This window comes from Crocuta crocuta, unplaced genomic scaffold, assembly GCF_008692635.1.
Source record: "Crocuta crocuta isolate KB4526 unplaced genomic scaffold, BGI_CrCroc_1.0 scaffold306, whole genome shotgun sequence".
NCBI lineage: Eukaryota > Metazoa > Chordata > Mammalia > Carnivora > Hyaenidae > Crocuta > Crocuta crocuta.
In genome coordinates, this window is record NW_027529630.1 from 2,171,675 (window position 1) to 2,186,864 (window position 15,190).

At 41.7% G+C, this 15,190-nt stretch overlaps 1 protein-coding gene across 3 annotated transcripts in view; it reads right to left on the bottom strand.

Annotated features, from left to right (window-relative positions):
- FAM168A (family with sequence similarity 168 member A) overlaps positions 1-15,190 on the bottom strand; it is a 124,768-nt gene that overhangs the window by 15,387 nt on the left and 94,191 nt on the right. For 2 of the 3 annotated variants that reach the window (XM_077762172.1, XM_077762171.1), the window contains exons 3-4: positions 6,812-6,892; positions 2,014-2,040 (exon numbers count right to left, since the gene is read on the bottom strand). In XM_077762172.1, the coding sequence (XP_077618298.1) occupies positions 2,014-2,040; positions 6,812-6,892 (108 nt within the window). The remainder of the gene's footprint in view (positions 1-2,013; positions 2,041-6,811; positions 6,893-15,190) is intronic. The other variant, XM_077762173.1, reaches the window with a different exon arrangement.

Sequence of the window (15,190 nt, forward strand, 5' to 3'; positions counted from 1 at the left end):
TAGCCTGGGCTGTGCCACTTACTAGCTGGGGGACCTTGGGCAAGTCACCTCATTTTTGTTTTACTGTCTCATAACAGCAGTAATAATTTCTCCCTGATCACTTCAGACTGTTGATGTGAGGATCAAAAGTGAAGCATCATCCAGTCTTACAGTTTCTAATTCTGATACCTGCTTATCTTCCATCCCCACAGTTTATGGGCAGCTCTAATTTAAGTTCTCATCAGCTCTTAACTACCGCAACTGCTTCCTCATTGTTCGGTTTTTACACTTGCCAACTCCAATCTCCAAACTGCAGTCAAGGGACATTTCTAAGGCCTAAACCTAATCACAAAATCTCAAGAACACTCCATGGTTCTCCACTGCCTACAGGCTAAGGCTGAACTTCTTATGTGGCGTTCAAGGCCCCTCATGATCTAGCCCTATGATCTCTCTAGACTCTCACTGTTCTCACTTTCCAATCCTACACTATAGCCACACAAACTTTATTATTTCCAGAATATGCCAAGGAGTGCCAGTGTATTTTTGCTCACTGTTCACTCTTCTTGGCCTGTCTTCCCCCCAAATGCCACCTGATAAAAATTTATTAATCCATCAATCATGAGCTTACCTCTCTTATGAAGTCTTTTCTTTTCCCCACCCTTTGGCCACAGCCCCTTCATATATCCCGTATGGTTCGCTTCTGTGAATCTTAGAAGCTCCTGAACTTGCTGGCTTGTCTGTTTCCTCCACTAAACTGTGAGCTCCATTAGAATAGGGACCTTGTCTTACTAGTCTTTATCTCTAAAGAGCCAGTGTAGGGTCTGGCACACAGCATTCTGTGAAGAGAAGAGCTCTGCACATACTTTTTAGTATTTCTATTTCAGATGGTATAACTAGAGGGGTGAGAAAGCATGAGAACTTGTCTCACTTTTTATGGAATCTTCTGTCCAAGTTCATAGATCCTGGGGCAAACAAAAAATGAACTCTCCACTAATGATAAAAGAAACAGGTCTGTGACTAACAAACACTAAAATAATGAAATTATAAGAGGATAGACTGTTAGCATTTAGAGGGACCTAAGGGATCATCTGGAATAAAACACTATCTATGGCTTGGAGACATTAGCGAATTGCCCAAGATCACCCAGGCCACAGCAGTGGCAAGGAGAAATTTTCACAGCTCATCTCCTGAAAGATGTGCCATCCACAAATTCATTATTCAACATCTAAATAATTCACAGTTAAAAGTTGAGAAAGTGTGCAGAGATTTTAATGAAAACATTGTCCTGAGCAGCCCAGGTGAGGGTAGTAAAAGCGGCAAGTCCCTTCCATGGTCCCTTACTGTCTGTGACAAAAAGGACCTAGTCCAGTTTCACTGCTGGGACCCTCACAGGTGCCCAGAAGTTCCCGTGGTGCGTTGGGCCTGGAGTCCACACTGCCCACTTAGTTAGCACACTTGGCCCTCACCTCTCACCATCCAGGAAAACGCCCTGAAAATGAGCCAGAGCTCAAGATTTGGGCTAAGGGAACAGATTGTATCTAGTCAACCAGGTCTTTCAAACATGTCAGACTGCCAATGGAGATGGAAAATCTGACCCTGGGGCAGACTGTGTTTTGGGGTTCTTACAGGCGTAATCCAGGGACTCATCCACAGGAGCCACCACAAAGGCAACAGAGGGGAGCCGTACAGGCTGAAGAATTTTGTTCACTTGATCGTTTGAATTCAGCAGTCAGGTTAGGGTGAAAGTTTCTGACCTAGGTCAGATGGGACCCCGGAGGTGAGGAAGGGGAAAGACGCCTTTTAGTGCCATGATCCTTCATCGCTGCCCTAGGGGACGGTGCATGTGTGTCTCCAACCCATGATTTTGCACCATCAGACATGTTCCTGCATGCTTTAGGAACTGCTGCTGAGCCACCTGGGGGAGCCCAAGCCTAAGGGATGGGATTTGGGGAGGGAAGGAGAGGGAATCTACTGTTGTTACGAGGTAACACATTCATAGGCCATAATACAGATGAGGAAAAATAGCTCTCCTACCATAAGCTGAATGCAGGAACTGAAACTCTGTTGGATAGAAATGTTAGTTTAAATTACCACTAAGAATTTGTGCAAAGTAGTACACATTGCAGTTACAAAAACAGACTGTCTCAAGATAGCAGTTTCCCCCGGGCTACGTAAGAAACAGTGAATGCACAGGGTGTGAAGTACCTCTATCCTGGAGAGAAAGACAGACTTGCCATCCACTGAGGAGAAGAATCTCCTTGATGCCATGGCAACTTCCAGGCATCTGACCCAAGTTCGTGCTCTTTGCACTGCAGAGGGACTTTGCACATGACAGAGGCTTTGTGTGTGAGAGGAAGTAAAGGTTCAGGGTTCAAAATCATCACATTTGGCCTCTGAAGAGCTTTCTGTAAAGCTTCGGAGGGCTAGGACCAATGCAGAGGTACTTCATCACTTGAAACTTCTGGAGGATTGAGGTGCTACAGTGGGATCTGGGTTTGAATTCCAGGTCCACTGCTTTTTAGCTGTGCAACTTTGGACAAGGTATTTAAACTCTGAGCAAAACTGGAGGCAGGATCACACAAGACTAAAGCAATAATTAACATTTGTGACATCACTCAGACGGTGCCTGGAATATGGCAGGTGTTCAGGAAACACAAATTCCTTTCCCTTGCCCTTCCCCAAGTTTGTCACATGCAAAACAGGAACAATCTGTATTTGTACTTCATAAAGTTGCTATGAAATCAAATGAGACAGTAGGTGAAAATGGCTTATAAACACATCTCTTGTGAGGAGGTATTTCGTTTCTATCTATATTAGTTATTCTATTCATCCTTTTCTTTCATTTTCAGGTCAGATTACCAATAATGTGATACATCCTTTGGTTTTCAGATTCTGAGAACGAGTCTCAGTTGGCTCCTGCTTCCTGCAGAGCCAAATAGTTCTTAAATAAGATCCCTGAAGTCATTAAGAGCTTGGAAGAAAAAAAAAAAAACTCCAAGTACCCACACTGCTTTCAGAACCAATGAAAGAGTGAAATGTTTCCCTGTATCCTGAACAGATGACATCTTAGAGTACTCAGAGCTGCTAAAAATAGCTCTCTCTGAAGCAACTTCTTGGTCTCCTTGAAGAAGCTGAGAGAAATTTAAGCCTGAGAGCCTGGCTCTTTGCAGGCTTCTGCCCCACAGGCATCTCTCAGCATCACGAATGGCTCCTTCTGGCAGGAAGCTGAGAGTAACCTACACTGCCCTCTCTGTCCTTGAGCTGGCTCTTCCTCGGCAGGAACTCCCCTAATGTAATCAGGAGACCTGCTGAATGCAGAGGCCGGCCTCCGAAAATATGAAACAGACCAGTGAGGTGTGTGTGTCTAACTCCAAAGGAAAGGGATCTGCCCAAGGTCACACCAAAATCAGTAGCAGAGTTAGGGGTATAACCCCAGTCCTTCCAACTCCTAGTTCGGGGCTTTCTGACACCACGTGGAAATACCATGCTCTACAGTGGACTGCATGGGTTTCTAAGGAAATGGTCAGGCTGCTTTAGTCATAGCTTAGAAATATGGTGAAATTTTGAAAACACAAATTGGGGAAAATCAAGTTAGATGTGGGCTGATATTTGTTTGTTTCAAAATTAAGACTTAATCAGTACTTTATACATGCTGGGAGCTTTCCAATCTCTCCTCTTTTTTTCCCACAGTCCCGGGCTCCTTCTGCATGTTTTCTCTAGTCTGGTTGCTCTAGTTTCTCTCTGGCCAACTGCAGAGCACATGCAGGTGTGGTGGCAGGATGCCTGAATTTGGATCTTTGGGCTAGTTCCCAACTTCTCTAAATTTCCCACTTGGAAAATGGGAATGACGATAGTAATGACTTCAAAGGTTTGTTGTGATAGAAAACAAGTCAATATCCAAAAGGGTTTAAAATAGTCCCGGTGCATAGGAACCATTCAACAAATATTATCTGTTTATTTTTATTCTCTGTCCTTCCATTTTCTCGCTAAACTAATCTTCAAACAGTTTCACAAACCAGCACCATAAGTTCTGAACATTATGAGAAAATGCCCCAGTGCTGGAAATTAGAGCCTTGATGAATTCACAGCCTCCACCCTCAGTGGGGCCTCCTCTTACATGACTGTGTCACCTGCTGGTGACACCTCTTCTCCTTCCAGTAAGCTTTCACATATTGACCTCTCTCCTTAAGAACCCTCCCTCTATCCTTGCTAACCTCTCAAACAGCAAATCAAAGTCATTAGACAAGAACTGTCCACTTTCCACTGGACAATGTATTCTAAGCACATCCATCTGTGACCCTTCCTTTAGCCTGAGAAGAAGAGCTGCCCTCCTGCGTGAGGCAGCCTACTCCATCTGCTCCCCAAAACAAAGAAGAGAACAGAGCTCTAGATCTCCCTCCTCAGCATAACCTCCTTCAAGGCCTGGCTCTATCTGGCAGCCCTCCTCTTCCCTCTCTAACTTGTCCTCCCCACTTGCTCCTTCCCATCAGCACTTCCTTAATCATGCTCGCATCTAAAACACTGGCTCCTTTAACCCCACCTGCCCTTGTTCTCCTTTCCCCCATAGCCAAGCCTCTTGTAAGCAGGCTCTATCTGCTAACTCTGCTTCTTCACTCCCAGCCACACCATCTCATTGCCTCTGCTTCCGCAGGTCACTGGCAGCCTCCTGACTACAAACACAACTCACCTTCTTCATTCCTGACCTTAGCTGACCTTTTGCAACTACTCACCCCATTCTGTTTTAGATCAGATAGTTTATGAAGCCAATTCACAGATCTCATAGCATTTAAATTTAAATCATTTCTATATTGGGAGATACTTGATAATCAATACCACTGGAGTTTTTAAGACAGATCTTATCCCATTTGATTAAATCTTTTATCACAGTTAATTTCTGTAGCTTATATTGTTTCTGCCTATTTAACATTTTTTGAAATATGTATCTTACTGATTAAAAGTTAATATAGAATAAACTACTGATCCTGAGATAGAGATTTTTAGCTTGTGGGTTACTGCTACCCTCACAAGCTCTTTGAGGTCAATGACTTTAGCTTCCTCAAGTCTGAATCACAAGCAGAGTCTTCCAGAGTGCCCTGAACATAGCAGGGCCAAAATAAATGTCTGTGGAATGACACACCTATGTAAGGACTTTAGGGGTTAATATCACTTATTTGCATAAAATAGTGCTTTGTCTCCCCAAAAAGAGGGGGATCACAGTATGTGTGTTAATGTGTATGATTACAAAATGATCCCTACTTTACAATGGGACAACTGAGGTTCAGAGAGGTCAAGTGACTCTAAGGTTGTTAATTGAGGAAGTGACAGTCAGAACTCACATCTAGGTCTTCTGACAGAGACCACGTTTTTCTCTTACTTAAATATTCCAGAAGAAAGAGAACAATGGTAGGATGAGTGATGGACTGGCACAGAAAAGCATGAGACCAAAAACTTGAGGATCTGCCAAGGGTTCTAGTCCATATGCTATTGCTGCATCATTGAGTAACTTGGACAAAACACTGTTTATCTCTGGATCTCCCGGGTCCAGAGAAGGAGTTGAACTGGAAGATCTTTAAGGTCTTTCAAACTTTTTAACTCTACAATAATCATTACTAAACAAGAAAATGGGGGTATGATTACGGCATTTAAAGCCTTTCTAAATCTGGCCCTTGGACATTTGTAGTTCAGATTCTTCTATTATCCCTGTCCCTACGGTGAGCTTCAACCACTCCCACATCACCACTCCTTTGCCCAAGGTCTACTCTGCCTAAAACGTCCAACTTTTTACATGTTTTAAAGAATGTCTCCTGCTTCTCCCTCAGGTCTCTATTGCGAGAGCCCCTGTGAAGCATCCTGTACCCTTTATTTACACTGCACAGCTATGAATCTGTTTATATGCCAACTCCCAAATGAACTAGAAGTTATTTTAGGCAAAGATGGCTCTTTTTCTCTATGCTAGTGGGAGGACATTCAACCAATAAATACTTGTTGAGTAAATGAACTTACTTAAAACCATCTACATCCCTGAGGTAAGTAGCACATTTCTCTGAGAGATGAGTTATTTTGTCCAAGGCCTCACAGCTAGTGAGGTGAGTAATCAGGATTCAAACCCAGGACTTTCTACATGGAGCATCACCAGGCCCTCTCTCCAGCCCCTTGAGTGATAATGCACCCGCTAAGTGTGAGGGTTAGTATTGGTGGTAAGACCTCTGCACTGCTCCTAGCCCAAATGAGAACTGTTTTTTTTTTTTTTTAACATTTTCAAATCTATTTCGATCTCTATCCAGGAATGGATAAGATAAAGGATGCTAGGCTTTTGTTATTTTTGAAAAACAGGTTCCTTGCCTCAGCTTGAAAACCAGTTCTTTATCCTCTGGTGGCAAGTCTCTCACTCTCTTCCAAATCCACACCCAGGAAGTCTGGGGGGTGTGTGTGTGTGTGTGTGTGTGTGTGTGTGTGTATCTGTGTGTGTGTGTGTGTATCTGTGTGTGTCCCAACAGCAGCCTTAGGGGAAACTGAGCAAAGAGTTGCTTTGGACATTGTTTGGGAGAGCAGAAAAGGTTCTGTGAGGAGGATGCATGTCTTAGATATTCCAGCAGAGATGAGATGGGCCAACCTTAAATCCCAAGGAGAATGGAGGAGATTCTATTCCCACCCCAAACCTTAGGCTGAACTGCCCCAGTTCCCAGAGGGAACTCCCAGGAGAAATCAGGCCTGGATGGACTGAGTCCAGAGCAATTAAGGACAGAGAATGGGTAGCAGGTGGGTTTGTTTTTTTCCAAACAGAGCCCCACCTCTCATCCCAGGCACACTGCTGTCTCCACTTTCTCCTTACCTGGAGCATAACTGGGGCTATTGGTGGGGTACAGGCTGGGATTGTAGGCAGGGGCTGCTGCCGGGTAGGCTGTAGGGTAACCTGTGAAGAGACAAAAAAGCCCCAATTAGTTGGACAAGAAGAAAAGGAAACAGAATCCAAGTCCCAGGGTTGGCCTGGCCTCTTCATGGGCCTTTTCAGATGCTATAATGTGACCTTACCAGCTTTTCGCCTCTTGAGTAAAGTCACCAATACCACAATCCTAATACATGCAGATTTTCTTTTCTAAAAAATAGCACAAGAAATGGAGCTCCTGGTGGCTCAGTCAGTTAAGCTTTGGCTCAGGTTCATGGTTCATGGTTCATGGGTTTGGGCTCTGTGTCTGGCTCTGTGCTGACAGCACAGAGCATGGAGCCTGGTTCAGATTCTGTCTCCCTTTCTCTGCCCCTCCCCCTACTTGTGCATTCTCTCTCTCTCAAAATTAAATAAACATTAAAAAAACAGTACAAGAATTTTATGTCTATATACTCACCATAAAAAAGAAAAAAAAATGGAAACACCATTGAAGTGTATGTGGTAAAAAGTCTTGAGTTTATTCTCACATTCCTACTGCAACACTACTCCCCAGAGGTAGTGACAGCTATTCTTCCTGAAAGTTTTCTATACACTTTTACACACACATACTCAGTGGTGCTCTGGTAAATATTTAACAACTGGCTTGAGGGGATTGAAGTGGACTCTATTTAAAGCATTTGCCAAGTTCCATGGTAAAAATACTCCAACCATGGCCAATTTCAAGCTACCAATGTCACTGAAGGAGTAGCTGGGAAAAGATGCTCACAACTGGCTCTAGAGAGCACACATGAGCCAGATCCAGCCTGTCACTGCATATTATATATAGTTTTTAATTTTTAAAGGATTTTTTAAAAAGTACAATCTACTTTCCAATGTGAGGCTTGAAGTCACGACCCCAAGATCAAGAGTCACGTGCTCTACCAACTAGCCTGCAGGGAGCACCTTTTTTTGGAAATTTTTACTGGGACAAAATACATATAACATTTGTGATTTTAACCATATAAGTGTATAATTCAGCATCATTAATCATGTTCTAAATGTTGTACAAACATCCCCACTATCTGTTACAAAAACTTTTTTTTTTATGTTTTTAGAATTTCCTTTTATTTATAGAGATCAAATATAAAGGTACAATTCTTTGCTTTGAAAAGAATGTTATTAAAAATAGAAATATTCTTTTTTAAATAATAGTTTATTGTCAAGTTGGTTTCCATATAACACCCAGTGCTCATCCCCACAAGTGCCCTCCTCCATACCCATCACCCCCTCTTCCCCTCCATCTGCCCTCAGTTTGTTACAAAAACTTTCTAATCACTCCAAGTTCTATACCCATTAAGCAATAACATCTCATTCCCTCTACCCATAGCTCCTATTAACCTTGATCTACTTTGTTTCTATAGAAACAAACTCTAGATATTTTATATAAATGGAATCATATACTACCCTTTTGTGTCTAGCTTCTTTCACTTTAGTAGAATGTTTTTGAGATTCATCCATGTTTAAGGATGTATTGAAACTATATTCCTTTTTAAGGCTGAATGATTCTCCACTGTATGTATATGCCATATTCTATTTACCATTTATCTGTTGATAAGACATTTGGGTTGATTCCACCTTTTGGATATTGTGAATAATGCTGCTAGGAACATTGGTGTGCAAGTATATGTCTGAGTCCCTGTTTTCAGTTTCTTGGTATATACTTAGGAGTGGAATTGCTGGGTCATACAGTAATTACATGCTTAGCTTTCTGAGGAACCACCTAACTGTTCTGCATTGTGGCTACACTATTTTATATTATCAGCAATGTATAAGGATTCCAATTTTCCCACATCCTCACCAACACTTGTTACTTTTTTTTATTATTATTATAGCCATTCTAGTAGGAATGAAGTGGTTTCTTGCTGTGATTTCAATTTGCATTGCCCTAATGACTAATGATGTTGAACATCTTTTCATGTGCTTATTGGCCATCCATATATCTCTATGGAGAAATGTCTATTCAAAATAGTTGCCCACTTAAAAAACTGGGTCACTTGGTTCTGTTGTTGGAATTTTAGGAATCTTTTATATAATCTGGATATTAAACCTTAATCAGATATATGATTTGCAAATATTTTCTCCCATTCCATGGGTTGTCTTTTCCTTTTCTTGACAATACCTTTGATGCACAAAAGTTTTTAATTTTGATGAAGTCCAATTTACCATTTTGTTTTGTTGCTCATACTTTCGGTGTCATACCTAACAATCCATTGCCAAATCTAAGGTCACGAAGATTTAACCTTATGGTTTCTTCTATGAGTTTTATGGTTTTGACTCTTATATCTAGACTACCAATCCATTTTTGTAAAGGGTGTGAGGTAGGGGTATAGTTTTATATTCTACTTTTCCTCTTTAACATTATAAGTATTTTCCCATATAATTATTCTTCAAAAACATTATTTTAAATGTCTTTGTGATATTCCATTATGTAGATATATCAAACTATTTAACCATTACTTTGTTTTTAGATGTTTAGGTTGTTTGCAAATTTTCATTAAAATAAAGCTATGAGAACAACCTAAATAATTCTTTGATTAAATCTCTGATTATTTTAGGAACAATTCTAGAAGTGAGATTTCTAGGTAAAAAGATAGTGCTATTTTTAAAGCTCATCCATTCAACAAATATTTGAGTATTTACTCTGTGCTAGAAACTGTGATGCCTGTGCTTATGGAGCTTATATTTTAAAAAGATAGGAGAAGGCAGTAGATAAATAGTAAATATGAATAAACACAATCTAAAGTGCTATGGAAAAGAGAAAAATGGCAGGGTAGAGGGTGTAAGAAATGCCAGAGTGTTGGAGGGAGGGCACTGCCACACTGAATGGCAGTAATAAGACATTGAGAAGGTAAGATTTTCAAAAAGACTTGAAGGAAATAAAGTTAACCAAGCAGATGGCTAAAGAAAGAGCGTTTCAGATGAAGGAAACTGTACAAAGCCCCTAAGTAGAAAACCTATGGGATATGTCCGAGGAACAGCAAAGAAGCCAGTATGGCTGAAGTGGAACAAATGGGGGGAAGTAGTAGTAGTAGTAGTAGTAGTAGTAGTAGTAGTAGTAGTAGAGGAAGTCAGAGAGATAAAGGGCTGGACAGTTCACATAGGGCCTCATAGTCCTATTGAAAGGACTTCACTTTCTTTCTGAGTGAACTGAGAAGCCATCACAAGGGTTTGAGCAGAATAACATCATTTCACTTTCGTTTGTAAAGGGTCATTCTGATTACTGTGTTGAAAGCAGACTATAGTGGGGGCAGTGCAGAGAAGCAGAGACCAGTTAGGAGGCTATTGCAAACTCCTAGCAATAGATGATGGACCTCAGATCAGGGCAAAATCAGCAGAGGTGATGAGAAGTGACATGCTAAGAGTTTTCGCATACTTTGCCAAACTGTTTCCTATCAATTTGTACTCGCACTAGCAGTAGGTAAGTGCCTGTCTCACTGCTCCCTGCAGCTTTTTAATGCTCATTGGTATTTTGACAGACGATGGAAAGCTGATTTTAGAAGTCAAAGATTAAATCCCTAAATCCCTAAAAGCTTCTTTGGGATTTGTAAATACTGCACTTCAATAATGTATCTTTGTTAATATGCCTTTCCCTAAATCTTTTCCAAGTCCAAAGAAAATTCATCTCATAATATCCCTCAATTGTTTTCCAATTTCAGAACCAAGGTGGATAACTTGTTGTCTCTTAATTAGCATCATGGAGATCTGCCACTTATCAAAAAGAAAGTCAGGGGTTTAATCTGGGAAGCAAAGTGACCCAGTCTCATAGCTGAAATCTATATTCAGCTTCACGTGAGAGGATTGTGAGGCTAAGGGTAATCATACCCCTGTTTTGCCATTTCAGATGCCTTTTACTTTGGGGGGCAATTATAGGATCTCCCTTCAATGTTTCCAAGTTGAATTATTTTTCATTCACTTGAATTTGACAGATATAAGATGGCAGAATAGGATGAGATTTATTTGATCCTCCAACCCTGTTTGCTTTATAAATGACATCCTCAGGCTAAGAGGGGGAAAAAAGGGACTTAAGGTTACAGAACGCTGATGCTAGAATGTACTTAAAGGCCATTTGGTTGACCCTCACATTTGGGTTTAGAGCCTCCTCTATGACACATTCATGGGATCATTCAACCCAGCTCTTACATTTCTACCGATAGCAAACTCTTTCCTTTCCTGAGACCCCTACTGCACTGCGAGACTGCTCTGATGGTCTGAAAGTGACTTTTCATACTTCACTGAACTATATAGGTAGGCTCTGCCCTTCATAACAGAACGAATTTGAAGATACATGCATCCCCAATTACAGAACATATCACACTGTAACATCAACGGTATGTTTATATTTCCTGTCCTGCTCACTCTCCCCAAACTGTAAGCTCCCTGAAGACACAACTATGTCTTATTTGCTTGTATATAATAGCTCTTGGTTAGTTTCTCCTCCCCACTCTGTCAACACACCACTCCCCCCCTCCTCTTCCTCAGCCTGGACAGGAAGCATCTGAGTTTCTCAAACATAAGTTGGTGGTGAATAGTCTCTGTGGCCAGAAGAAAACCTCTTCCCAATTATCAACTTTCCCTCTCTAGAAAGGGCATCGAAGGTAAGCTAGGCTTCCTCCATACAACTTTCCTGGTTTTGTTTTATTTCCTTGATCCCAACTGACATTATTCATCTTGCTGCTTCTGCTGCTGCTGCTGTTGGCATCTCTAAAGTCTAGCACAGATAAGACAGAAAATAGGTACCCAATGCAGAGATTACCAGGTTGGGGGGGTGGTGTTCCTGGAGCTACGATAGATCTATAAACAAAACAAACAAATTTAGCAGGGTCCCTAGCTTTGAGACAGTCACCAACTTCTGAGGGAGAAAGATGGATAAGTGGATAGTTAGAATGCCTCCTGAAAAGTGCCATGATAAAGGTAGAGCGTGGGCAGAGAAGCGGCCTTCATTAACCAACATTTTTTGGTATCTACTATCTGCCAGGGATTATGTAGGGCACTAGGTGTCCCTAGATGTGGATAAGAAAGGGGAAGAAGGACATTCCAGGCAAAACCATGAGGGCAGCATTTTGGGGGCATCCATAAGTGGCTTCATTTTTATCTTCCTTGGCTCTAAGAAGCAGGACTGATGGGGTAACCATACCTGAGGGGGAAGGTTATGTTGAGGGCTTGAGCTCATCATTTCATCTTCTTGTAACCATGTCTCCCTTTATAGTGGATGGCTCTAACTTACCTTCCTAGTTATATTTGTCACTATGTGTGAGTTTCATACTGCTAAATGAGACTCTTCTCCTCAACTCCTGACATATAGTATCTAACTGCCTACTCAACATCTCCATTTGTATGCTTGCTAGACTATCAAGGCTATCTGGTGAGTAGTTAAGAGTATGGTCTCTGAGGGGCGCCTGGGTGGCTCAGTCGGTTAAGCGTCCGACTTCGGCTCAGGTCATGGTCTCACGGTTCATGGGTTTGAGCCCCGCGTCGGACTCTGTGCGGGCAGCCAGCTCAGAGCCTGGAGGCTGTTTCAGATTCTGTATCTCCCTCTCTCTCTGCCCCTCCCCTGCTCATGCTCTCTCTCTCTCTCTCTCTCAGAAATAAATTTTTAAAAATTTTTAAAAATAAAAGAAAAAAAAAGATGGTCTCTGGAGCCACATCTAGACTTAGGTTTGTATCCCAGCAACACCACTAACTATTTATACCCTCTCTGTACTTGAGTTTTCCCATCTATAAAATGGAATTATCAGTTACCTAATAAATTACTGTAAGTTTAAATTAGTTAAGACCTCAAAGCACTAGGAGCCAGGCAAATAGTTAAGACTTCAAAAAGTCAGCTATTATTATTTCAAACTTATACTTAAAAATAAATTTTTACTTTCTATCCTCGTATTCCTTTTTTTTAATGTTTTTGTTTTGTTTTGTTTTATTTATTTCTAGGAGAGAGAGAGAGACAGTGTGAGCAGGGGAGGGTCGGAGAGAGAGGGAGTCACAGACTCTGAAACAGGCTCCAGGCTCTGAGCTGGCAGTCAGCACAGAGCCCGACGCGGGGCTCGAACCCACGAACCGCGAGATCATGACCTAAGCGAAAGTCGGACGCTTAACCAACTAAGCCACCCAGGCGCCCCGCTCGTATTCCCTTCTAAACCTGTTCCTCTGCAGTTTTCTCTATACCAGTGAATAAACAACTCATTCTTCCAGTTCCTCAGGCCAAAAACCTTAGTTCATCCTTGACACTTCTTTCTCTCCTATCCACACCAGGAAATCCTTTCAGTTCCACCTTCAAAATATATTCAGAATCTGACTCTCTCTCATTGACTATACACTTCTTTCCAAATTACTGCACTAGCTTCATACTTGGTCTCCTTGCTTCCACCTTTGATTCTGTGCAGTCTATTTCCCACAGAAGTCAGAGTGATCCTGTTAAAACATTAAATCAGATCATGACACTTCTCTCTTTGAGCCCCACAGTAGCTTCCCATGACAATCACAAGGAAATCCTTTTAATGACCCACCTGAGCCTCAACCACTTCTCTAAACTTCCTCTCCTACTATCTGCCCCCATGCTAATCTGCAGCCACATTGGCCTCATTGCTCTTCTTAATGTGTCAACCATTTTCCCATCTCAGCCTTTTACTCCTTGTATTCCCTCTTCCTGAAACTCTGTTCAAAGGTCACTTTATATTCTTTCTAAAATAGTACTCTCGGGGCGCCTGGGTGGCTTAGTCGGTTAAGCGTCCGACTTTCGCTTAGGGCATGATCGTGCGGTTCGTGGGTTCGAGCCCCGCCTCGGGCTCTGTGCTGACTGCCAGCTCAGAGCCTGGAGCCTGTTTCAGAATCTGTGACTCCCTCTCTCTCTGACCCTCCCCTGCTCACGCTGTCTCTCTCTCTCTCTCCTAGAAATAAATAAAACATTTAAAAAAAATAAATAAAATAGTACTCTCAACTTTCATTACCCTCTATGCTTCTTACCCTGCTTTGTTTTTCTTCACAGCACTTAACCTGATATACTGTATGTTTACTTGTTTTGGGGAGACTGTCTGTCTCCCATCACTAGAATGTAAGTGTGGGGCACAGTAGCATTTGCTGGTATGTGACTATTCCCTGCTGGAAATCTCCTCCTAGCACACTCCATAGACACTCCCTTTGACTCTCAAAGACCCAAGTGAGCAGAATGCATTCCAGGTCCTGGTCTCCCAAAGCTACCTGAATCTATGGAAGCTCATCAGGGGTAAAGACACTGAGTTCAAATAATACACCATATACATTTCTTCCATTGCTCATACAAAACACATTTTTTACACCTGTGATTTCATTTGAGACTCAAAATAGCACTAATGTTGGGGCACTTGGCTGGCTTAGTCAGTGGAGTACATGACTCTGGATCTTGGGGTTGTGAGTTCAGACCCCACATTGGGTAGAGAGATTACTTAAAAATAAACTCTTAAAACAAACAAACGACTAATGTTATTTCCCCCATTTTGTAGATAAGGAAACAGAGGCTTGGAGAGGTGAACTGTCTTTTTGGGTAAGATTTTTCAGAAAGTCAGTGGTGTTACTGGAAAGGGAATCCTGAAAGCAATAATGCCTTTTCCACACCTGGAAACTATGATTTAGTCCTTGGAAGGAAGTTTGCCCCTTCTGTACTTATGTTCTTTGAAGGTCAAGAGTAAAGAAAATAAATGGAAAAAATGAGCTTTTCTCCTTTGTATCCCAAAAGCTATAGTAGTGATCAGGTTTCCTGGGATTATGATGTGTACATTTTAATTGCTTTATAGATGTCAATACAATCTAATCCCTTCTTGTTGTCACAAGGATTAGGACTGAAGAAATGTAAAGCTAGTATTTATTAAAATGGAAATTAGAAATTAGTTTTAAGAGAAATCAGAGGACTATTTCTTCTTTCTTTCTTTTTTTTTTTTGTTTTTTACAAATAGTTTATTGTCAAGTTAGTTTCCATATAACACCCAGTGCTCATCCCCACAACTGCCCTCCTTCATGCCCATCACCTCCCCCTTCTCCCCACACCCATCAGTCCTCAGTTTGTTCTCAGCATTCAAGAGTCTCTCATGGTTTGCCTCTCTCCCTCTCCCCCACTATTTCTCCCCTTCTTCTCCCCCAAGGTCCTCCGTTAAGTTCCTCCTAATCCTCCTATATGTGCAAACATATGGTATTTGTCCTTCTCTGCCTGACTTATTTCGCTCAGCATAACACCCTCAAGGTCCATCCATGTTGCTACACATGGCCAGATTTCATTCTTTCTCATTGCCATGTAGTATTCCATGGTATAGATAAACCACA